A 25,412-nucleotide genomic window follows, 5' to 3' on the forward strand; every position below is an offset into this window, starting at 1 on the left:
TGCTGGGTGTGTCTGTGCATCTGTAATTGCTGTGTGTCTGAGGGGACTGAAACACCAGGTGTATTTTTGTGTGTCTCTGGGTGTGATGGTGTGCCATTGCATGTGTGGGGATGGGGCTTGAGCCATTGCATATTCCTAGGGATGTAGGGCTAGCAAGGACTTGGGAGCTAGAAGGGCCTGGGTGTCTCAAACTCTGCACCCGCTGTCTCCACTGTCACAACCCACACAAATCCTCTTAGCTGGTGCAGGGGCTCCTGGTCAGCATTGGTGAGATGGAGCTAAGGTTCACACTGTCAGGGCTGATACTCCAACTGAGACCCTGAGCCTACACAAAAACTAGGAGTTTAAAGTTCATGCACAGGGCGTCTGGGGGCTCTGGAATCCATACTCAGATGCACACTGGGACACTTCAACTCCTTCTAGGGTCTAGGGATTTACACTCATATGGACTCACACATTGTGGGGCTCATATCCAGTGATACACTTCGGTCCTGGAGTTTCCACATAGACTCACATTGGGACTCTGCTCACACTGGGACCCACATTGGGACTATAGGCTCATGCTTAGATTCATGGTCTTATCCTTTAGCTTAGATATACAGTGAGACCTAGAGCTCACACACAGAATCTCATCGGAGTTCTAGGGCTCACACGAAGACTCTGGTGCTCACTCCAATTCACACTTACATTCTGGGACTCTGAGTTACAATCAGATTCACATGGGGAACATGGGGCTCACATTTGAACTCAAGGACTCAATGAGGACACTGGCGTTAATAGTCAGATTCACATTTCCAAGCTAGGGCTCACATTGACACATGGAGGGACCCTGGAGCTCACTGAGATTCACATACAACCTTTGGGCTCACACTTAGATTCATGTGGGGACTCTGAGGGTCAGATCTCCATGGAAACCTAGGGCTCACACTTAGATTCATACCAGGATCTTGGTCACTCCCTCAGATGCACATGAGACCCTGTGACTCACTCAGATTCACATTGGGATCTCAGAGGTCACACTCAGACTCACACTAGGACTCTGGTGATCACACTTGAGATTTCCCCTTCCATTTTAGGATCACTTTGAGACCCAGTGTTCACACTCAGACTCACACTAGGGTTCTGATGTTCACACTTAGACTTACATGGGCACTTTGGGACTCACACTCAGAATTAAAAAGGGACACCAGTGGTCACCTTAGCTCATACTCAGAAGCCGTTATAACCAGGGGCTCACACTCAGACTTACACTAGAACTCTAATGCTTATGCTGACTTGTACAGGAATTCTGGGACTCAGGCTAACACTTCAGTCCTGTAGCTCACATTCAGACCCACTGGGTTATTTGTTTTTTCTTTTTGAGACAGAGGCTTGCTCTGTCGCCAGGCACCAGGCTGTAGTGCAGTGGCGCGATCTCGGCTCACTACAACCTCTGCCTCCCGGGTTCAAGCAATTCTCCTGCCTCAGCCTCCCAAGTAGCTGGGACTATAGGCATGGGCCACCACGCCTAGCAAATTGTATTTTTTAGTAGAGACAGGGTTTCACCATGTTGACCAGGATGGTCTCAATTTCTTGACCTTGTGATCCGCCCGCCTCAGCCTCCCAAAGTGCTGGGATTACAGGCGTGAGCCACCGCACCCAGCCCCACTGGGGTTTATAGTCAGATGCATGCTGGGACTTGGGCTTATACTCAAACCCATACTTGCATCTTGGAGTTCACACTCAGATGAACATTAGACCCAGATGCTTAGATTAAACTCACACTTTCATCCTGGGCTCACATTCAGATCCACACTAAGATTGTGGCAATCACAATTCCAGTGGAACTTAGGACTCATGGTCAGATATGCCCATGCTTTCCTTTGGTTTGTGGTGAGTGTTGGGGCACTTGAGGTGAGGAAGAGAGACTGACTGCTTCAGGATCCGTCCCCTCCAAAGGTGAGGAAGAGAGAGGATACACATTTGGTCACATCCTTCACATGGGCTGTGGGCTGATGGAGATGCGGGGGGTGAGGGCGGTGATAAAGGCTAACCCAGTTAAATTTCCTGCTTTCCTTCCATAAGGAGACTAGGCTCTTAGCAGGAAGATCTGCCAGGATTGTTGGTACAGGGGTGACACGAACCCTTAGATTCCTCCATGTGCCATATCAATGCGCAGCCATTCCCCTTGAATAGTTTTGGACATCTCTTCTGTGGTAGAGAAGGCCAGGTGGGGGAAATAAGACTCTTGTCTTCCCAAGACGCCCCCCACCATACACACACATCTCAATCATTCTTAAGATGGGAGGGGTGTGAAGATTGGAGAGCAGACTTTGGTTCCTATGACTGCTCCAGGGTGCTGAATCTGTGATTATAGAAGAGATAACAGCCTCAAATCTATGCAGGGAAGGTAGCTAGAGGAGAAGACTAGAGCTCACCCTCTCTTCTCTCCTCTGCCCTGGCTGGGAAGGGGTAGAGACCATGTTATGTTGTCTGTGTCTCTGGGATTGCCTGTTGAGCCCTTATCCTGGCTCCAGGGCATGCCTAGGCTTCCCAACGCTGTTCCCCAAAAGATCAGTAGGCTTGAGGGGGTCGGGCTGGGTTGCAGCCAGCCCTGGGACTCCAACTCCCCTGGAGATTCTCAGGACTTTGCGTGCTCTGCTGCTTTGGACATCAGTAGTTGGGGCTGCCTGAGACACACTGTCTTCCCCCATGAGAGCCCACACGGTAGGGACATGGTCCTGTGGTCTCTACTCCAGTGCTGAGATGACTGGGCTATAACTGTTGCCTGTCCCCGAAGGGGACACATGCTCTCCAGCTCCCCTATGGGGGTGGGGGGCTGGGAGGCCAAGCGCCCCTGCTCTCTGCCCCCCCCATGGTGAGTTGAAGTGTAAATGAATCGGAAACATATGGAGTGGATTTTCTTTGAAATGCAGATGGGTTGGGGGGACTGTGTGTGCTTGCTTTGGGGGGGTCCTGGAGAGCAAGGAGCCTGAGAAGTGAGAACTGACCCCCTCCTCCAGATCCACCATTGGGTGGGGGTGGTGGGGGAGACCTCGGCTGTGTAAACTCCTGTGGCCCTGGGTGACCACACCCACAAGGGCTCTTGGCTTCCTGTGGGGAGGGGCTGAGAAGGCAAGTGGTCCCTGGGGATGGAGAGCACTGAGGTCATCAGTCCCTTTTACCTTTCCAGAGGGCAAAGAAAGTCCCAAAGCACAGAGCTGTGCTGGTTTGGGGGTCACCAGAGCTAGGCACTCTGGGGGCCAAGGGGTGGATGGAGGAGCTGAAGCAGATGTTCAGGAAGAGTCAGACCCTGCTACTGTGGGCAGCCAGTTCCCAAAAGCTGGGGCTAGAGCTACAGTAGCAGGAACTGAAATTAAATTATGATAGTGACTTGTGTTCAGCTTGAGGGCCCATCTTGGGTTTAGGAGCAAAGAGTCCTCAGTCCTATAGAAGGACAGGTTTCTCCAGACCCAGGGCAGTCAGTGTGTCCCACCATATACCCTACCTATACTTTCTCCATGTGACATTCAGTGAGGTTGCATAGTAGTTGCCTATGAGCTCTGTGTGACTCAAGGACTGGATCTATCTTGCTCACCCTGTACTCGCCTGCCCTTGGCACAGACCTCATACACCTTAGGAAGGAATTCTTGTGTGAACAATAATATATCTTTTTCTCTCTCATCAGACTGAATGCTCCTTGTGGGCAGGACCATGTGCCTGGCTCTCTGTACAGTGCCTGGCAGGGAATAGGTGCTCAATAAATGTTGAAGCATGAATCACTGAGTGGAACAGATCGTGGGAAGAGGGAACCTCCTGGGATTTGTGGTTTGCGACCCACCATCCCATGTTCTACACCCCTGTTTGGCTCAAAGGAACACTGGTTTGCAGATTAGACTACAGGAAGGAAGGACTTCCCTGAGTGAAGGGAAGGAGTGCAGAAGATAGGCGCCTTCCTTGGAAAGGTCTGGACCAGAGGAGGCTGGGGCAGGGCAATCACCCTGATTCCATGGCAGAGGTCGGAGGTCACCCTCCCCCTTCCCACCCTCAGGAGTTTCAGAAGGCAAGGTCCTTTTTTCCCCTATGTGGTTGTAAACATGTCCCTTGCCCTCTCTAGGTGTGGGTTTCTTAGACTCTACCTGAGGGAATAGACTCTATCTCTGACCCTCCAGCTGAGGGAATGGACCCTATCTCTGACCTTCCAAGGCTGGGCTCTGAGACTGTGTAGCTGTTGTGGGCACCACAGAGTGTCTGTATCAGTTATTAATGTCTGTCTGAGAACGCGGGGTTCAAATCCTAAAAATACTCTGTCCAGCCAGAGCCCAGGAGTTGCTGGTGTGGGCCAGTGGCTGCATCTGGGTCAGATAGAGATAAAGAGGAAGAGACACACACCCAATGCCAGGAAAGACTGGGAGAGTGTGTGAATGTGAGGAAACTGAGGTAGCATGGATGAGAGAGGCACAAGAGACAGAGCCTTTGTTTCATGTGGAACAAAGATGTATAAAATTACTGGTGCCAGTTAGTCAAATTATGGCAACATTTAGGGTAATCTGTTATCCTACACTGCAAAGAATTTCCTTCTAAGAGAGTCTGGAGATACATCTGATACCAGACATAAAAACCAAGTATTCAGTAGGATCCATTTCAAGTCCAGCTTCAGGATGTTCCAAAATAAGAATGTGGCAAAAAACAAAGTATTCCCAACTACCCTTTTCTGAGCCACTGCCCTCCTCCTTACCTCTTCAGAGCCCCTTCTTGCAGCCAAAGTCCCAATGAAGGTCTTCAGACTCCCTTTTATAGCTGCCCCCAACCTCACTTCTAAATCCCAGGCCTTCGTGTAGCCCCTCTCTCCAGAAGGGAGCTGCATGGTGGTCCCAAAAAGGCAAGAGGAGCCCAGAGTCAGAGGGAAGATGCCATGTAACCTTGGTCCATGAGCTGACCTTTTTGGGCCCCTCTGTGAAATTGTGGGATGCGGGGCTGGGACCTGGCCCAGGCCTGGAGAGAAGGCAGTTTTGGCACCCATCCAGGCCCCTGACGTCAATGACTCTCCAAATAATGGAATCAATATTGGGGGGCGGGAGCAAGCGTGAACCAAGCCCCAGCGATTAGAAACAGATCAGCACAACCCCACAGCTGATTCTGATAGAGCTGCCTTGGAGCGTTTGGGTGGGAGGCCTGGAAGAGGTGGACCTGCAGGGGTGGGGTTGTGGGGTGCTCAGGAATGGGTAGGCAGAGCCACCATGTGTCCAGAGCTCGAGGGTATACAAGTGGGTAGAGATTTGAGCTGTCTGGGATTGGAATGATGGGGTGAGGGACCCTGTCCTGGTCCCTTTCTCCTCTGAGTCTACAGGGTTCTGAGGCTAGGTGAAGTTTGTGGATGGAGTGACAAATTTCAGCCAACAAGTGATAAAGAGTGGGCAAGGGGAGTTCATCGCTCTGCATTCCAGATGTGGGCCCCTAGGCCATATTAGGGGTCACAGGTTATACCCATGTGGGGGAAGAGTTCTGAGTGAGATCTAAGTAAGATGACCTTTTGCTTGGAGGCAAAGTGCATTAATCCAAAATAGAGAGATGGGTATCCCTCCTCGGATTGGCCTCCACCAGCTTACATTCTCTCAGCCTCCAGAGGGCAGCAGGTGAGGATGGAGGGGACCATAGGGTCTATGGGGGGCTGGGCTGGCAGCAGCTCACAAAAAACAGGAAGAAGGGGTGGGGGAGCGGCTGTAATTATGGGGCATTTATTATTAATCAGATGAAATTGCTGGAAGCAGCTGGTGTAATGTGCGTAGCGATACAGACTCTGCATGCTTCCCCCACAACACGCACACACGCATACAAACACCATACAGCTTGAGCCTTGCTTGCTTTCAGTTTGTTTCTTGTGAAGGTCAAATGGGTCTATATGTGTCTGCATACTGGAGTGTATCTGTGTTTTTTCATGTCAGCCTGTACCCTCCTCTACTCCTATTGTCTCCTTTTCCAGCTATCTCTCATTCTTTGGCCTAATGTGTCCTTCTCCGTCTCTGGCTTCCCCTCAGGCTCCCTCTCTTTGGGCCTGTCTTGTTGTGGCTGTATCTGTCACCATCAGCCTGCCCATCTCTAACACCTTATTTTAGTTTCTGGCTCTCTCTTCCTGGTTGTGATGTCTCTGCATCTCTGGGCAGGATTAGAAGACATGGAGTCCCTTTCTCATGGCATGTATTTCACACCTTTGGCAGATATATCTGGGACCTGTTTTCAGGGAAGCAGCTGGACCCTGAGGATCAGCTGGGGTCTTATTGAAGGTGAGGAGTCTTTTGAATGGCTGGAGTTTGTAGAACAACAGTGGCTTTCAAGATATCCCTGAGTTCAGGACCAGCTCCTTTAACAACTACCAGTTGTGTGACTTTGGGCAAGCTGCTTCTGCTCTCTGAGCCTCAGTTTTAGGGTTTGTAAAATGGAAACAGGATTACCTCGAAAGCTTGTGGGTTTTTTGTGTGTTTGTTTAATATAGGGTTTCACTTGGTTACCCAGGCTGGAGTGCAGTGGCTCAATCTTGGCTTACTGCAACCTCCGCCTCCCAGGCTCAAGTGATCCTCCCACCTCAGCCTCCAGGATTTCACTATATTGCCCAGGCTAGTCTGGAACTCCTAAGCTCAGGTGATCCACCTGCTTCAGCCTCCCAAAATGCTGGGATTACAGGTGTGAGCCACCATGCCCAGCCTTGAAGCTTGTTTTGATGGTTCAGTATCAAAATGTAAATTAAGTACTTGTCATAGTGTCTGGGAAATCCAGGACCCTGAACAAGCACTACCTGCTATTATTATTGGGAAAGGCACTGTGGTGGTGGATGAGAGATCTGCATAGGCAGACTGGTATAGCAGCAAGGTTTTGGAGCCAGATATGGACTCAAATCTAGGCTCTGGAACTGGTCAGCTCTTTGGTCTTGGGCAAGACCTCCTTGAAGCTCAATCCCCTTAGCTATCAAATGGGAAGAACATCAGAACCTACGTCATGGAGAAATCATGAAGATTAAGTAAGATAATGCATATAATGTGCCAAACACAGTTCCTGGCATATAATAGATGCTCAATAAATCATACTGGTGATAGGAAGGGTGTGTTATGATGGTGGTTATTTGCACCATGCCTGTGGCCCTGTGACTCTAGGATTGTGCATGTGAAGATGTGTGTGATGTGGAGGTGCCTGTGTGTCTGCAAACTGATTGCATGGGAATTATGGATTGTCTGTGGGTGTGTATCTGTGTTGTATCAGGCCACTGCCTTCTGGCAACCTTTGTCCCTGTGGTTCAGAACCTGAAGTAGGCAAGCGGGGCTGGAAGGGGTCTGTGTTACTCTCAACTTTTCTTCTTACAGATGTTTATCTGCTGCCTGACTCAGTCTCCCCTTCTCACAGTGGAGCTGGAAGTATGGAATGGCCTCTGAGTTGGACTAAGGCCTGTGGCTCCTCTGTGACCTCTGATGTGTGCCCTTTGCCCTTCTAGAATCTAGCCTTGTCACCTCGTCTCGCCCACTTGGTTTTGGAAATTCTGAAGAGTTTGGTCTGGAGGAGGAAGAGGAGGACATTGATGTGCTTGGTGTGTGGCCAGTGGTGAAGAGGTAGGTGCTGGGGCCCAGGTGGGACAGGTCAATCTCAGGGCATGAGGCGGGTGCAGTGGGGCTATAGGTCTAGGGCACATGAGTGGAAGAGGACCTGAGATTCCTTCCTCTCTTGCCCTGTCATTTCTTTTTTTTTTTTTTTTTTTTTGAGACGGAGTTTCGCTCTTGTTACCCAGGCTGGAGTGCAATGGCGCGATCTCGGCTCACCGCAACCTCCGCCTCCTGGGTTCAGGCAATTCTCCTGCCCCAGCCTCCTGAGTCGCTGGGATTACACGCACGCGCCACCATGCCCAGCTGATTTTTTGTATTTTTAGTAGAGACGGGGTTTCACCATGTTGACCAGGATGGTCTCGATCTCTTGACCTCGTGATCCACCCGCCTCGGCCTCCCACAGTGCTGGGATTACAGGCTTGAGCCACCGCGCCCGGCTGCCCTGTCATTTCTTCTTCCAGAGGTTTTGGATTCAGCCTGGCTGAGGCTTTTCATGCTCTCATTATAGGCCTAGAAAGGGAAGAGACTTACCTATGGTCATACAGGCAAGGGCAACACTAGGTCAGGAAACGGGGTTCTACGCTAAGTGGGGACTGAGTCCAGATATGAGAGTATGTTTCTGTTTCAGTGTCCTCAGGTTTCCTCTCTGCCCCCGAAACATCTCTCTGGCTTGATTGGAGGAGCAGCTAGGCTTGAAAGAGGTGGAATGGGAGGTCAGAAAGTCCAGAATCTTCTGAGGCCAGCTGTGGGGCCGCGCCTGACTCTCCCTGTCTCTCATTCAAGCCAGGCAAGGCCCCTGGATTGGCGGCTTGGGGGTGGGGGCATCCAAGGAATTGAGGCACTGGAGCGGAACGGAAGGGCCTATTGTCCAAAACCCGCCAGAGGCCCACAAAGGCCTGCCGGGCTTTTCATCTCAGCTCCCAAACAGACTGGCCATTTTCCTGGCTGGGGGCTGGGGGGGACTAACCCTTCACAACTGGGACCAGGGTGTTGTGGAGGGTGGAGTGGGGTACCCCAGGCTGACACATAAAAGGGGCTTAAGATGGAGCTGGGGCCCAGGAGAGGAGGAAGGGAGGCCTGAGATGGCTACAGAAAGTTAAGCTTTTCACCTCACTGTTTCCAGAGGACCCAAGGACATGGGGTATGTATCTGATAGAAGTTGAGGCTAGGACAGGGCTAGGAGATGGATTTACAGAATAAAATATAATATTTATGGGGGATACCTTGGGAGGAGTCTCGTGGCTTAGAGTGGGCTACTGAGCTTTGAGGGCACATAATCCTCCACAAACTGGGACCACCTTAGGGACCCGGGACAGGAGCTGGAGAAGAGAGGATAGTGGTCAGGGGAAAGAATGGGCTCCCTGCAGCAGGAAGAACTGAGGCCAGACAGCAGGAAGGACTTCCTGCCAGTGAACAGTAGCTCAGATGCCCTGACCCTGTTCCTGGGGATCTCAGAGGATTGCCTTGGAGAGCAGGGGAGCTGGAGAACACCCCGGGGCTCAGGCTGAGGCAGCTTCTGTGAGGGCCAAGGAGGAGGAGGAGGCCAGAGAGGGAGGACTTGGCAGTTCTGTTCACCCTCCCCCACCAGCACCTCCAGCACCACTTTAAAAACAGCTTTTTAATTTAACAAAGTGGCTGAAAACTGTTTTTGGAAATAAAAGATATTTGCTGTCTCCCAGGCTAGCACTCAGCCCTTGCAGAGAGCCTCTCTCTCTGGGTTTCTCCCTGCTGCCGGTGGTTCCTTTCTTCCCTGTCTCTCTTTTTGTTTGTTTCTGCTCCTCACACCCCCCCCACACCCCGCCCAGCTTCCCTTTGGCCTCCCATCACCCTCTCTCTCTCCATCATCCTCTCTCTCCATCTCAGCCTCTGTGGGAGCCTCACCCTCAGTGCCTTATCTTGATGGTATCTCTGCATTTCCTTCTGTCTCTCCTCTCCCAGTCTCTCTCTTCTGGGGCACATCTCTCTCTCTCTTGATTTGTCTCTGTCTCCCAGCCTGTCTCAATCTCTCTCTCCCTCCACCCCCCTCCTTTTCCCCCAACCCCGGCTCTAAATGGGTCTATTTAAAACGCCCAACGCTGCCAAGTCAGAAAAGCGTCTCCTGATAAAGCACATTAGGCGGAGGGAGGAAGGAGGGGGAAGGAGGGAGCGGCGGGCGGACGGATTGATCCAAGCCCGTAACCCCATTAATCAGGCAGCGTGGATCCCCCTCCCTCCCCCGTTCCAGCCCCTTTTGAGCTAAAAGCCCCTTAAATATTTATCACCCCTCCCCAACAGGGGCAAAGGGAGGGATGTATGGCCCTTGGTGTAAGTATCCACAGCTGTCTGGTGCCCCTGACCCTGTGTGCCTGTGCTCATGTGTTACGGGTGTGCACACCTGACAAACCCAGGGTCCAGCGGCCAACCTGCCCCTCACCCTCTGGGCAGCCTGGTCCCTTGGGTTCCTGTAGACCCTAGGAGTCTGGCTCTGCTCCTGTCCCTCTGGAAGGGGGACCTGGGGTCCTCATCCCAAATGCAGAAAGTAACTGGAGAACGGGTGGCATTGCACTATCATTCCCAGAGGGCGGGATGGTGAGCCTGGGGTTCAGTTCCCAGATTCCTCCAAATTCCCAGCATTGGAAGTAACTTGGGGAATAAAGTTAGGGCCCCATGCTCCTAAAGTAAGGCAACTTGGAAGGTTGGCTCAAGTTCCCACTTTATCCTCAGAGGGCAGGAATAGGACCTGGAATAGGACCTGGGGGTAGGCTGGGAGTCTCCTGTGCCCTAAAAATTGTGGGAAGGTGAGCTGGTGGGCCTTGGGTGGGGGCAGTCACCCCGGGGAAGAAGAAGGTAGCCCAGAGCTGGGTCCAGGTCCCACATCTCTCACCCCTTGCTGATAGTCCCAGGCAGCAGAGGTCAGCCCTGAGACGGGTAGTGGTCTGCCCGAGTTGGCCTGCGCCTGCGGCAACTTCGCCTGGGGCGGGGAAGGGAGGCCCGGGCCGCCCCTGGGTGTGGAGAGGGGCCGGGACCAGAGTGGGGAGGGTCCCCTCTCCCTCCCCTCCCCCATCATCAAGTGCCACATCTCCTCCTGACTCAGACAATTAGATTCAAAGGATGACCTCACTGCATGCCGTCCCTCACTCTCCCTCCGCTAGCTAGCTCGCTTGCTCGTTCGCTTGCATTGCGCTCCTTCCTCCCCTCCTCCCGGCCCGCTTGCCCGGTCGCTCACTCGCTGCTCGGCCCTCGTCGCTCAGCTCACCGCTCACCGCGCCCCCTCGCCCACCCGCCTGCCGGGACCTCTAGGGGGGCTGCTTCTGCCTCCCGGGTCTGTCCCTGCTGCCCGGGCCCAAGCCCTGCAGACCCGATGCCCGCGGGCGGCCGGGCGGACCCGCGGAGAGCCGGAGGCACCGACGGGGCGCCTGCGTGGGGACTCAGGTCAGTGACCGCAGGGCTGGAGGACTTGTCACCCCTGCTGCCGCTGCGACGCCCCCGCCCGCGCCGGCCCGCCAGCCAGCTCGGCCCGCCTCGGCGCTTCCCGCTCCTTTCTCGGCCCCCGCCCCCCGCGGCTGCTCGGCGCGCTCCCCCTGCCAAGCTGTCTCTCTTCTCTTCTCTTCTCTTCTCTTTCTCTCCCCTCAGCCCCCCTGCCTCTGCAGCCGGTGGGAGGGACTGGGACTTCCTGAGGTCCCAGGGATGGGGCCGGGGCCCATTGGCTGCAATCGGACCAGGCCTCTGAGAGGGGAGGGGGCTCTGGCTATGTCCATCGGCCTGGGGGAGGGGACCACTGCCTGAGTGGAAGGGGGGCTGCAGAGAGAGAGGCCCACAGTGTGGGGTGACATCTAGACAGAGGGGATGAGCTCCTGATATCTTTCTTTTCTCACATCCTGTGGGCCTCTTGCCTGGTTTCATTTGATCCCCAAAGCCTGGCTTCATTTGTCCATACCTCCTAGCTAACTCCAGTCCCCACTGCCTGGTTTCATTTGGCTCCCACTGCCTACCTTCATTGGGGCCCTGTCACCTGGTTTCCTTACACCCTGCTGCCTGATTCCTTTTGTCCCCACTGTCCCCTTCCCCAAAGTCCTTATCATCTGGCTTTATGGCATTGCCCCAGACAGGTCCTGCCTGGCTTCCATGGAGTCACATCAGGCTCCTTTTAGGATGGGGGCATCAGGACCCCAGCTACGCTACACCTGGAGTGGCAAGTGGCAAGGATGTCCACAGCATTGCCGATCTTTCCTGAGTTGGGGCCTGGCCAGCACAGCCTGGATTCCATTCTGCCTGGACAGCGACTCCGTGTCTACTCCTCAGGAGATGGGGGCGGGGCTGCAGGGTCCAAGGACACCTTAGGACTCTTCTCCTCAGTGGTTAGAGTGGTTAGCACCTACTTGTTCTGCCTGCTGCCCCCCTGCTTCTGGGCATCTGCCCTACCTCTCTGTGGCGTGGTGCACATGCACATTAGGGGGCAGAGAGAACAGAATACAGTGATGCCAGGGCTTTGGTGGGGGCTGGGGGGCTGGAGTGGAGGGCCTATCTTCTTCCCCTCTCCTGCCCCTTCTGCAGCCAGGCCAGACATCTGGGTGCCTGCTAGACAGTTATGGGCACAAAGAGGTTTTGAAGAGGCTTTGGGATCCCACGGCAGATAGCTAGGCTGAGAGCTGCTCTTGATCCTCATCATGGAGAAGAGGGGGTGATGAGAGAGGCATCAAGGGCCTGAGGAGCTGGCTGGTTTCTGGGCCTTTCTGGCTCTTGCTGATTCCAGTGCCACCATCTGTCTCCCTCAGGTACTTCCTTCACCTCTCCTGTCTGGACTGTATCTTCCTTCATTCCCTAATACTAGTGAAAGCAGGCTTTGGGGAAGGAGGAGCTGCCTGGGGAATAATCATCTATTTTCTCACTTTTTAGGGACCAACTAAGTATTTCCTTCCCTTTTCCTGCCCTAGGCCACCCTGGTTTTTCTCTTCCTCCCCTCAGGCACAGCTAGGCAACCTGAGGTCCCGGTACAGTGTGGCTACTCAGGGTGTGTATGTGGGTGTTACCCATTGCTGGTTTTGGGGGTGAGAGGCTGAGGGCAACTGAGGGCTCTGAGCTTTTGGAGGGGTACAATGGTGTCTGTGTGGAAGGTTGATTGTTCTGAGTGTGTGATGATATCCATATGTGAGACCATGGCTGTGAGGGATTCTGTGTGTGTGTGACTGTAATGTGTGTGTGCACGCACACCAACGTGTAAGGGGCTGTGGGAGTGGGTGTCCATGTGGGAGGCCCTGATGTGTGGCCACGATGGTAGGTTCTGAATGCCAGTGTCTGTGAGGGGCTGCCTGGTGTGTCTGTAAAGCCGTGGCCCTGTGTGTCTGAGGAGGCGGGGGCTTTGAGAGCTCTGCTGGGTGTAGTAAGAGCCCAAGTGTGTGCTCTGTCTCGGGGTGAAGTGAGCACTGGGTGCTGTGTGGACTGAGTGACTGGTGTGTGCATGAGCATGTGTGTGCGCGTACTCACGCCTGTGTTTACCCATCAGGAACAGATTGCTCTGGCTTCCCCACTGCGAGGAGGGGAGGAAAGGGGAGGAAGGATGGCTTGGTCTTGCCCAGCAGACCAGAAGGCTCCTCAGAAGTAGCGTGCATGGTGCACATGCACGTTAGGGGACAGAGAGAACAGAACACAGAAGACATTTGAAGCTTCTGTTCCCTGCACCCAACTCTGGCTCTGTCAGAATAACCATCCTCAGGTTTTTTTTGTTATAAGCCAATGCATCACATGCATTGCTGTCCCCACCCGCCGGGGTATATGTGTGTGTGTGAGCTTGCATGCATGGGTCTGTGTGTGGATGCAAGGGTGTGTCTGCACCATAGCAGGGATGGGGCCAGGGGTGGGTGTGGTAGGAGATGCTGAGGCAAATAGGTCTTTGTCCCAGCCTCCAACGCTGGAAAGCCATTCTATCCATTCTTGTGTCTCCATGGAGGGCCCTGCCTTGCAGCCTCCTTCCTGTCCCCATCCTGTCCCCGGCATCCGCTTCGGGCCTTTCCCTACCCCCTACCCCCTCCTAAGGGAAGTCTTAGTCAACCCTATTGCTCTGCCCATTCCCTGCCTTTCATGGAGTTCTTCCAGCTGTCTAACCTGCTGCAGCATTCTGTGCTTCCAAGAGGAGCAGCACCCCACTCCCCATAGACTTAACCTGACTGGTGTGTGTGTCTTTCCTGGGTAAAGGGGGCGCTCCTGATTTTTCTGGAAATCAGAAAAGACTGGACTGGGGTTGGGGGCTGGAGGATTTGGCACCGGTGCCTCAGGTTCTGTGAAGCTCTCTAGAGCCTATGTCTCCAAAGGGAGGATCTGAACTTATCTGCCCCTTCCTTCTCACCATTCAAGAGGCAGGGGGCTGGACCAGATGACTTTTGAGGGTGAAAGCCCAGCCCTTCTGCATCTAGAGGGCTGCTTAAGCACAGGCCTGCATGTATGTGAATATGCAAGCCCATGCCCAGGTCACCAGGCAGCACGCAGGGCCCCAAGTGGGCCTCCACATGTGGGCACAGGCTGGTGACAGATTCTCATCTCCCCAAGATGCCTCCCCAGCTGCCCAGCCAGGCCCATCATGGGAGGGCCCCAGGCTCCCCCCCACAACTTGCCTGCACACACGTGCAGCAGGGCACACATATGCTGATCTCAGGGTCTCCACAGTGCAAGAGACTGGGGGTGGGGGTTTTGAGCACTCAGAGTCCAGGCTACTGCCAAAATCCGTCGGAATCTTGTCCCCCGCCCCAGGCCCCCCATCTCCGGCTGTGGAGGTCACAACAGCAGGTGCGGATACCCACCCCCCCAACTCACTCAATTGGGCCGCCTCCTTTTCCACAGCTTCAGCCAGCGGTAAGAGCTGGGGGACCACTCCCCCTGCCTCCCTCCTGGCCCCCTCCCACTGGTGCTCAGCTTATCCTCCCCCCTTCTAAGGAGGAGGATGGGGCCTAAGCTTGGGTAGGGTCCTTTCCCCTGAGCACCAAGGCTTGCCCCTGGCATGGGTGGGGACATGGTAGCCCAGGAGGAAGTAAAGCTTGAATCCTGAACCCAGGCACAGCTTGGAGCCCTATGCCACTTTGGGTGGGGTCACTGAGAGAGCTGAGAGGAGAGGCAGGTCTGGATTCAGTGAAGAGGGAAAAGAGAAGGGGCTAGAGACTGGAGATTCAGAGACAGGAGGGAGAAACACCACCGGGAGTGGGAGCCTGCCCGCCATGGCCAGCCAGCCACAGCCCAGGAGCTGGCCCCTGACCTAGGCCCATCCCTCCTTGGTGGGGGGCCTGCTAGGCCAGCTGCCAGGGGCCAGGCCTCCCTCCTCGGCCTGGTCCCCCCACCCCCTAAGCCTCTGGACGCTCAGGCCTCTGCCCCCGCCCCCACCGCCCACGCTGTCCAGGCTGCCTAGGCCTGGTGGGATCTGGGGGCCTCACAGCCTCAGCCCCTCCTCCCCCTCCTGGAGCTTCCCGCCCACCCTGATTATCTCTCCCAAGCTCCCCCTCAGCCATTGCTGTTCCTCCCTGCCCACCATGTCCTTGTCCCTGTCTTTGCTGCCCACTCTGTCTCTCATTTCCTTATCTATCTCCAAGTCTATGTATCTCTCTTTCCCGGCTCCAACCTAATTCCTCTGCAGCTCTGAGGCATCTACAGTCCCCAGGTGTTTGAATCAGTGAGTCCATGCTGTGCCCTCTGTTCTTGCCTCATTCCTGAGATGGGCCCTCTAGGCTATTGTGGGGAGAGGTGAAGGAGATGAGGCCCCAGGATAAAAGATGCCTTTTTCCCCCTCACACCGTGGGATTGTAGAGTCTGGGCTGTGGAGGTCAGAGGGGGGACTGGAAGCTGTGGGGAGTCCCCTCTGCTCTATGCTGGGCCAGATGCCCTTCCTGAGATGGATGTTCTGAACCCACCCTGATCCCTGGCAATGGGGGGGAGTCCATCTGGTGACCTTCTTTGGATTTAAATTCCCTGCCTCGGAGATGGAACAGTAACCTTGCTTTGAGGTCATTTGCTTCGAGGCCTCCCTGCTCATTCATTGTCCAGGCTAGATTGAGCCTACCTGACCCTCAACATGCCCACACCTACCCAAACCCTGAAGTTCACAACACCATTATTACAGATCAACACACACACAATTACAGCTGAGACACAGTCAATGATGCTAATTACCCCCCACACCAACCTGATGGTGGCAGGGCTTCCCCAGGGTTGGCCTTGTACAATCTAAGCTGCTGTCTGTGATTCTGCAGGGATAAATAGAGGGTTTCCAAAACTCACACCTCCCTCTCCTAGGTTGTGCCCTCAGCTGGGCATGGGGTGAGGGGAAGGGCGCAGAGCAACTGGAACATTGCTGCAACTGGCAAGAGGCTTCTTGGGTCTTGGGTCCTAAGCCAGACTCTAAAACCAGATAATAAGTGTCCCTGATCTGGAGCCTGTCACTGTGTCTGTTACTGTTACCGATGGCAGCTGTCAGACTCCAGGACTGTCAGTATTACTATGGACTGGTATCATTCTGTGAGACTGTTACTGAGTCTATCAACATCTCTGTGTCACTGTGTTGATGTCACCATTGGTATTACTCTGTGTGACTGAGTCTCATTACATCTTTGATTCTGAGGTTACTGTCACTGTGACTGTGCCAGTGTCAACCGGTATCCTTGCCCTCTTTGTTGGTGTCAATGTATGTGACGGTCACTCACTGCGTTATTGTCATTGTGGTGACTGTCAACATTCCTGTGTGTCATTGTCAACAGTACAACTGTGTCATTTTCACTGGGCAAGGCTATCATTGTTTAATGGTATCTATGCCACAGTGGGATAATGGCAGTAAACTGGGGCCCCAGAATTTGACTCTTAATGTGTCACCTGTGTGGGAGTAATGATGATGCTGGGGTTCTGTGCTGGGAGAGGTGCAGGGACCCTTGTGCTGACAGGAGGTTCAGGGGCTGCCAGGTGCTGGGCTCCTTTCTTGCTCATGGGGTACCCTCTGTTCCCTCCTCATTCTGGGGCTGACTTCTAGGGGCCAACAGGAAGCCTGGGCCAGTTCGAATAGCCCTTATCTGGGGCTCAGTGGGATTTATCCTGCAGATCTATCCCAGAGCCATGGGGTGTGGACTTGGAAAATTCTCAGGAAAGATGCTCTTTGCCCTGGGATGGGTGGCCTGGAGTGAGCCAGGGCAGGATGGAGGTGTGTTCTGGATGCCTCTGGCCTCATCCTCCTGACCTGGACGGTGGGCCCAGCTAAGATTCTGAAGAAAGGGGGAAGTGAAACTGGCCTGGGGCTTTCTGGATCTGCAGGAGGCAGGGGCAGGGGCAGAGGTGGGGTTTCACCCTTGGATCTGCAGGGGAAGGGGTAGAACAAGGTTTTGCCCTTGTTCCCTAGGGCCTGGGCTCCTAGATCCCCAGCAAGGATCCTTCCAGCCTCCAGAAAGGCCCTGCTCTTGCCTCAAATTGCACTGACCACCCTCCCACCCTCCTTTGTGCTAGAGGAGCTGAGCAGGACACGGATATGCCCTAGGGTGGGCAGATATCCTGCCAGGGTCTCCTCCCTTCTGCCCTTGAGTATCTGCCCATCTCCTAGGTGCACCATCTTTCCCCTTGTGTATCTTCTATTTCTTGCTGTCTCAGCCTTTCCTTGTTTCTCTGGGTCTCCACTCAGAGCTCCTCCTCTCTCCCTGCCTCTTGCTTCTCCTCCCTGAGTCTCTGTCTTTTCTGGGTGCCCCCAACCCTGCAGTGTCTGTCTTGGTACCCCACCCCCACTCTGCAGAACTCGCTCTCAGCAGCGCCCGTCTCCCGTGGCTGCAGCCCCGTTGGCCCAGGGCCCGGCCCTTACAGTAACTCATCGGGCTGATGGAGGCGACTTTGATGAAGAAGCCACCCCTCCCCCTGCAGAGGCCTGAGAGTGTGTGTGTGTGTGTGCACGCGTGTGCACGTGTGTGCATGTGTGCATGTGCGTGCATGTGCGTGCACTCGTGCACATACATGGGAGTGTGTGCTTGTGTGGACCAGGAGGGGGGCTGAGAGTAGAGGCCACCCACTCCTCCTTTCCCTGGGTACTAACCTCAGCGGCTCCGCCTGCTCTTCTACCTGCCTATGCCCTGGTTCCTGCTCCCTTGTGGTGGGCAGTGGGCCTGGCAAGGAGGCAGAGGATCTTCCTGGCTGTGAGGAGAAAGGCATGGACAGATGGCAGAGTCAGTGGGGGAGGGTCTGAGGGCGACTGGCCAGGGCTGAGGTCGGGGATCCAGGTAGGCTCTGGCTGCTGGTCTCTTTTTCTCTTTCTCTTACACCAGCCCTGAATTCAGGCAGTCCTGGGTTCATTTCCTGGCTCCACCACTTGCTGGCTGTGTAACTTTGGCCATTGTCTTAACCTCCTAGGCCTGAGGAATAGCTGAAGAGTGGGCAGTGGCTGAGGGTCAGAAGGAGCCAGACCAAGTGGTAGTAAGGCTCCAGGCATTACTGATGCACAAAGGAAAGGGTAGCTGGGGCCATTTGGGACACAGAGAGGTTTGCTGTGCCAGAGAGGGGCAGTCAGGGCACCTGTGGCTGTGACAGGGAGGAAAGGAAAAGCAGGCTCAGAGGAGGGGACTTTCCTGGAGAGGGTCAAGGGTAGCAAAGGGCAGGGCACACAGGAGCCCCTTCCCACAGAAAGCCCCAGAAAGTCTGTTGCTCTCCAGCCTCTCCGCAGCTGCTTCAGGCTGATACCCACATTTGTCTCTGCTATGCTATGCCTGCACCGTCTCGAGCTGTGTCTCTGGCACTTTGTCGGGGTGTATCTGGCACTGCGTCTCTGTCAGTTTCTCTGGGTGTGTGTCTGTCAGTTTCTCTGGCTGTGTGTCTGGCTGTTTCTCTGGCAGTCTTTCTAGCAGCGTCTCTGGCAGTATGTCTGACAGTGTCTGTGGCAGTGTTTGGAATGGTGTGGATACTTCCTGACTGAGCATCTGGCTGTGGCTCTGACTCTTTTCTTGAGCTGTTTTTCTGAGTGTACGCCTGTTTGTGTCTATCAATTTCTCTGGTATTTCTCTGCTTGTGCCTCAGACAGTTTCTCTGGCACTGTTTCTGACAGCCTTAGCTCTCTGGCTTTGTCACCGACAGCTTCACTGCCTTTGCTCCTTGCTTGTCCTCCAGTAGTATGTCTGCCTGGGTCTGTCTTTACAGTGTTTCTGGTGAATCCTTTGATTGTGTCCGCTGTTCTCTGACCATCTCTCTGGCTGGTTATCTGGTTTCATCTACCTGCCTCTTTGGCTTTGTCTGATGGTTCTTCTAACAGTCTCTGGTGTATCTTACACTGTCTGTGGAGCTGTTTCTTTGGGGTTCTGTCTGGTTTGGGGCACTGTCCCTGGCCAGCATCTTTGCTATGTGGCTGGCTGGAATCTCAGAGGGTGGCCCTGGTTAGGTGGCTGGTAGCATTCCTCAGTGTATCTCTGATCTCTGCTTCTGTGTGGTTGATAGTTCTCTCTCCTCAGACTGAAGGTCGGCAGGGGGTGGGGGGGGGTTGTCACATTTGGGGCCCATTCTGTAGGAAATAATTATTTTCTTGCCATCAAGTATAGGCATGTGCTGGGAGAGGGGGAGAGAACAGCTGGACTCTTCAGGAAGTGGGACACCAGACTGGGGGGCACTGGATCCATCCTGGCTTCAGAATAGTTGGCCATCCCCAGGGCCATGTCCTGAGTGTGACTTATACTTGCATGGGTGCATGTAGACACTGATGTATACCTGCTGGGCTGGGTTCCCAGGCTCCTAGGGGCACATGGCTGCAGTCACGGGTGGGCCGGGGTCCCTGACAAGGACTTACATATAAAAATCCCTCATTTTCTCTTGAGCATTGGTGTACAATTAGGCAAAAGCCACATCTGACCTGGGTCATGTCCCGCTGCCCTGACTCAACTACTCTGAGCTTCCCAGGGCCCAGTGGCAAGGCTTGCCTCGGGGGTGTCGGGGACAGATGATAGATCCAAGGGGCTCCTGAGCATCCAGGTTTCAGGCTCAATCCCCAGGAGCATGGCAGGGGTCCTTCCATTCAAAGCAATCTGGAGAAGTACAGACCTCCACTTAAGTTAAAACACTGTCCCATCATCCTTTCAGTTTATGATGTTTATAGCTAATTAGCTAACCTCACCAGTAAAGTTATTACTTATTTTTTTTTAGAAAAATGGCCCTGGCATTACCAATATTGTATAACTCATTCGCGGTTGACAGCATTGTGCAGCCAGCAGTCTTATCGAACAGCAAACCACCATAGGTTGCCTTCTACCATCTTAGCAAACCTTTGCCTACAGATGCCAATAATGTTGCTTTATATTGCCTGAAAGAGGATCTTGAGCCCCATTAAGAAGGGCATTTTGGTGTCAAGGTGCCCTAGCCCTAGGGCTGGGATTTCCCAGTCTTGCCTGAGGAACAAGAGGGGCTCCCCAGGAGGGTCCTGCCTGGGCTGATGCTGCCCCCCCCGACCCCGGTTTCTCCCAACAGATGGCTGCTCCTGTCCCGTGGGCCTGCTGTGCTGTGCTTGCTGCTGCTGCTGCAGTTGTCTACACCCAGAGACACAGTCCACAGGGTGAGTGCTCGCGGGAGCTGCCCGCTGACCCCCCTCTTAGAGGGGGGCATGAACCCTTGTTGGCACAGCTGCATCCTGATACCACCCAAGAGCCACACACTATCACTGTCACACATGACCACCCAGAGGGACATGGAGTCATGTGATACTGATATGCACAGTCCTCCACAGCCACACCTGGGTGTTGGAATGCTGTTGGTGTCTCTGGCTTGAAATGATCTGTCTTCCTGCTAGGGTGGCATAGGATACAGGCAGGTGGGATGGGAGTTGGTGGGGGAGGCTGGGGTGGGGCCCATGTAGAGTACCTGGGTGAAAGGGGATCTCCTGGAGATTTGTGGGGGTGCAGTTGGAGGCACTGATTGGAGACAGTAGGCAAGACTGCAGGCCTTCTACCCTCAGCCTCATCCCAGAGGGAGGATGGGGACAGAGATGGTGACTGAGAATGAGATGATGGGACAGGGTAACGAAGGAGAGGGTCAGTGTACTAAAAAAGGGACAGGTTAGTCAGCTGGAATGGCCACACTGGGGAGGGACAGCTCAGGGCTGGGCCATTGGCAGCCTCCCTACCCTCCCTCTACCTATTTGTCCATTGAAGGCTAAGACCTGCCACAGCCCACAGGACAAGGAGCCATGTCCCTCCAGGGAGATACAACAGCCCTCTTAACTTGACCTCCTGCCCCTCTACTGCACTTGGGGCAGCACCTCAAACAGCAACATCAGTCCAGGATCTGGACTAAAAACTCACCTGGAACGGGTTCCCTGAGCTCCCTGCCTGCATGATTCCTGCCTCCTACTTCATGTCAGTTGGGTTGGGTGAAAGCAGAGAGGGTGAGGGCCTCTCCAGGGACCAGGCATGGAGCAGACCCTGGTGTCTGGGCTCTGCCACCCTCAAGGCTGTGGGTAGTGAGTTGAGGTTTCTATGGACTCTTCTTTATGAGATCAACAGTGAGACCCAGAGAGATCCTGGCCAGCTCCAGGGACGTTGACTGGGCCTCCCTAGGGCCTGCCAGTGGTCTCTACCTTGTGCCACTGTGATCCTGGACATAAGACCACCTCTCTGAGATTGTGAGACTGTGTTCTTGTGAGAGTGACAGCGTGTGTCCCTGTTTGAGTGCATTTCTCTGTGTGGCTGTATCTTTGTAGGCTGTGCCTCATGTATGACACTGTCTATCTATGTCACATTGCCTGTCTGTGTGCCCCCTGTGCGGCTGTATTCTCGAGTTTGAGACTGTATCTTCTGTGTAATCATATCTCTGTTTCTCTTTGTGAGTTTGTATTAAACTGTTTCCCTGTGTTCCTGGGCATAACTGTGCCTCCAGGTGATGGTGCCTATCTTGTACGTGTACCTGTGATTTTGTGTCAGATGTTACCATCCCTGAAGTGAGCGAGTGTCCCTGTGTGACTGTGAACTTGTGTGTGACTGTGGCCTTGTGGGTGACTGTCCTGCATGTCCTTCTTCTTTGGGAGTGATTGTCCTTGTTCCTGTGTGTGTGGCAAAGTGAAGTTGCTTTAGGATGCCCAGGGGGACTGTTTCTGGCATGTGGTTCCCCTGTGAGCCTGTGTGTGCAGGTGCAAGGGAGCCGTCAGCTCTGTCCCTCTGTGTTCTCCATGTCTATGACCTCATCCTGTCTCTGTCTCTCATCCTGGCTTCTAACAACCTTTTCACAGCTGATTCCTTTGGAGCATTTGTCACCGTGTCAGGGCCAAGAACCCCATCCTCCCCCTGCTGCTTGATTTAATTTCTGAAATGGACAGCACATCAGTAGGGGCACCCACGGGGCGGGAGCAGAGCTGTCCAGAGACAAAAGATTAAATCACTGCCATCTTTGGAGCAGTTGCATGGCCATGTGTATTGCCTTTGTTGTGTTATTGTAGCAGTTGTGATACTGTGTGCTTGTCACCTCCTGTTGCCCCTCTGCCTCTCCATTGTGGCCTGTCATCTTCTGCCATTGTGTTGTCATTTTTCGTCCTGCCCTGCCCTTACATGATCGGTTTGTCGTTATTGTCAGGTTGTATTTCTACTTTTCTTGTGCAGCAGACAAGGTGTGGTGGGGAGGTGTTATAGCTGTTGTATTTGATGCGTTGTTGGGTTGCTGTGTCCTTGTGTGGTGGCTGTACCTGCTCCCCAGGATTAAGGGCCACACTAGGTTGAGTCAGCATTGAGCTGTCTGGTCAGTGTGACTGTGTTGCTTCTGGGACCAGGGTAGCCACGCCCCCTCCCCAAAGGTCAGTTTTCAGCCTCCTCCTCAGGCAGCTGGATGCAAAGTCTCTGCTAGGGGGTGCAGAGAGAGAAGCTTGGCATGTTTCCTGGAAGCTCCAGGTTTTTGGAAGGGAGGCTGGAAGAGGGGCTCAGTGGCTGGAGCTAGTGGATTGTTGGGGGGGCTCAGTGGCCTGAGTCTTGGACACTGGGCCTCTGGTCAGGGGGAGGCCCCCATTCAGTGTCTGGTCCAGCCTCACAGCTGTGGCCTCCAAGGCCCCCAGCCACCGCCCTTCCGCCTGTTCATCCTCTGTTCGGCTGGTCCCAGGCCCCACAGACGAGTGGTCAGGGTTGGCTGGGTTTCCTGCTTTCTTCTCCTCTGAAAGGGACAGAGAGGCTCAGAGAGGGGCAGGACAGAGACAGGCAGCAAGGGAGAGACCCAGAGTCACAGAGAGACCCGGGCACAGCAAGGACAACAGAGGCAGCAAACCAGGGCAGATGTTTCAGCGCAGAGCAAAGCAGTGCTGAGGAGGGGGCTCCAATGGGAGGAAAGGGTGGCCAGTGGACCCAAGGGGGATCCCTACCTCCCCTGCAGCCTTGATGGTGTTAACAAGTCTAATTAAGAGGCCACTGGCCCAACTTAATTGGCTCGTTAACAGGAATTGCCTCTGAAAATCCCCCAACTCAGCAGGGTGGCTCTCTGGAGGGGAGATGTAAGGAGTGTTAACGAGGGATCCCGCAGCCCCCCCCAAACTGCTGCCCCTCCCCTTCCCTTCTCCTCTCCCATCCTCACTCCACAGATCTGGCCAAGACCTGGGAAGCATGTGTCCCTCCCGCTCAAGGGGGCAGGATGAGAAGGGGGTGTCCTGAGAGTTCCATCTCCCTGTCCCTGTGTGGCTGCATCTTAAATCTGTCTCTGCCCCACTTGCTTCCCCCACTTCGCGCTGCCTCTCAACAGGTGCTCGCCTCCACCCTTCCATCTCCAGTCTCTTGGGCTCCTTCCATCACGCCTGGGTTGCTGAGGCCAAGGCTGGGGTTTGCTTTTGGCTCTGACAGGCCCCTCCTGGGGGCAGCAGAGGAATGGTCAGAGTGCTCACTCCATCCCAGCAGCACCACAACCCCCTAGCCCCCAACCTGCCCTAAGTAGTTCCCGCCTTGTGAATTTGACAGCTGCCAGGAGTTCCCTAGGGTTCTCTGCTGCCCATTCTCCCTTCTCCTGCTGTTGTCCAGAGTGCTGGATGGCTGAGGGGTGGGTTGTTGTGGGGTGGGGGGCTGGGCAGGCAGAGGAGAGGGAGAAAGACAGGAAGAGAGATGGGGGAGGTAGGGATAGAGACAGGATAGAAAGAGACGAGGATGGCGTGGGGAAGAGAAACAAGGATACAGAAAAAGGAGTCCAGGAGTGTGGCTCGTCAGTGCCAGCTTGCCTGGGTAATGGATGTCAGTGACTGGGCTGGGCCTGTAGGTGGCAAGAGATCATGGGGGTCAGGAAACTTTAAAGCATCCAGGGACTGGAGAGGAACCTGGTTTTCACTGAGAACTGACCCCTCTCAGCACTGTACAAACTCTCTCTCACATGCAAACACACACAGAAGATGGCTCATTCACACTCATAGCCCTGGACATGCACGTTCACATACACATTTGGAGACACTCATATACCCACACACTTGCGCAGGCACAGAGGAGCTTTGAACACTCTCCATCTCCCCAAGACACTCACACAGTCAGACACCAAGCCTCTCATGCATCCTCACAGGTTCTTGTCTGAGCACGTTCACCTGAGGGTGCTGGGCTGGGCTGTGACTTATGGCTTTTGTCCTGTGCCCCTGCCCCCCACAGAGGCACCCCACGTGCAGTATGAGCGCCTGGGCTCCGATGTGACCCTGCCATGTGGGACAGCAAACTGGGATGCAGCGGTGACATGGCGGGTCAATGGGACAGACCTGGCTCCTGACCTGCTCAACGGCTCTGAGCTGGTGCTCCGTGGCCTGGAACTGGGCCACAGTGGCCTCTACGCCTGCTTCCACCGTGACTCCTGGCACCTGCGCCACCAAGTCCTGCTGCATGTGGGCTGTAAGTGTTGCCCTCACCCCTCATCCAGCCTCCCTCCTTCCTTGAGACCCAGACTCCTAGCCCAGATCAAGTCCCCTTCCTGTTAGGGGGACACAGAGAGGGGAGAGCTACAGCCTGACCCTTGCCCTCTGATCTGTCCTGGCCTGCTCTTCTCGCCTCTGAGCCCAGTCTTGCCCACTGAGTTCAGACCCCTAGACACTTTGCCCATGGATCCTACCCCCTTGGAGGTCTTGGTTATCCTAAAATCCTATCCTCTCTGACAATGTGGGCAGAGGGCTAGTAAGGCATGGCTCATCCAGGACATGAGTGGGGAAAGACCCTTAGGTTGTGGGTCTGAGCTGGAGGAGCCTCACTGTGTCTGCTCCCAGCAGGGCTGGTCAGAGGGCCTTAAAGAGGGAAGTGGGATATGTGGTTATACAGGTATAGGTGAGGCACTCCAGGAGGCTCCAGGGAAGGAGGAAGGCTTCCTGGAGTGGGAAGCAAATGGAGACTTGGAGAATTTAGAAGACGCATTGAAACATCATTTCTGGCAGAGAACTCGTTGTTACCGTAGGCCTCAGTGGCCAAAAGGGCATGTAAAGGCCACTTGGGCTGGTGTAGATGTGGAGAGGGAGCTGAAGGAGGGGACAGGAGGCAGATCATGATTCTGGAAGCTGTGCAGTGACAGTTTCTGGGTCATGTTCTTAAAAGATCACTCTGAGTGAAGAGAGGCAGGTTGGATGGAGAAAAACCAAGGTAGGAAACAGGCCGTTACTGGATACAGGAGAGAGGATAAGGACCTGGGACCAGGGCATGGAGTTGAGGAAGCTGAGAAGGGGTAGTTGGACCTCCAGGAATTGGTGACAGATTGGAGGTGGAAAGGACAGGAGAGTAGAGGGTGGGAGGAGTCAAGACAGCTGGAGGGATCCATGACTGCAACAGGAAGAAAATGGAAGGCAAAGATAATGAGTGCTGTTTTAACAGTGTCTTAGTTTACGTTTCCCTAGGATCAGATCCCAAGGTGGGAATTCTTAGGCAAGTAGTTTACTTGGCAGGTAAGGGGAATATCATAAAGGGATGG

At 54.3% G+C, this 25,412-nt stretch overlaps 1 protein-coding gene across 10 annotated transcripts in view; it reads left to right on the forward strand.

Annotated features, from left to right (window-relative positions):
- CNTFR (ciliary neurotrophic factor receptor) overlaps positions 1-25,412 on the forward strand; it is a 40,661-nt gene that overhangs the window by 3,202 nt on the left and 12,047 nt on the right. For 6 of the 10 annotated variants that reach the window (XM_032299891.1, XM_032299890.1, XM_032299889.1 and 3 more), the window contains exons 2-4: positions 7,463-7,577; positions 19,998-20,082; positions 24,119-24,352. In XM_032299891.1, coding sequence (XP_032155782.1) covers positions 19,998-20,082; positions 24,119-24,352 — 319 coding nt within the window. In that variant the 5' untranslated portion in view covers positions 7,463-7,577. Of the gene's footprint in view, positions 1-7,462; positions 7,578-8,029; positions 8,087-10,955; positions 10,980-19,997; positions 20,083-24,118; positions 24,353-25,412 lie in introns of those variants that run through there. The other 4 variants (XM_032299899.1, XM_032299895.1, XM_032299894.1 and 1 more) reach the window with 3 other exon arrangements.

Source organism: Sapajus apella, unplaced genomic scaffold (genome assembly GCF_009761245.1).
Source record: "Sapajus apella isolate SASKATOON/1434 unplaced genomic scaffold, GSC_monkey_1.0 scaffold42, whole genome shotgun sequence".
Lineage (NCBI taxonomy): Eukaryota > Metazoa > Chordata > Mammalia > Primates > Cebidae > Sapajus > Sapajus apella.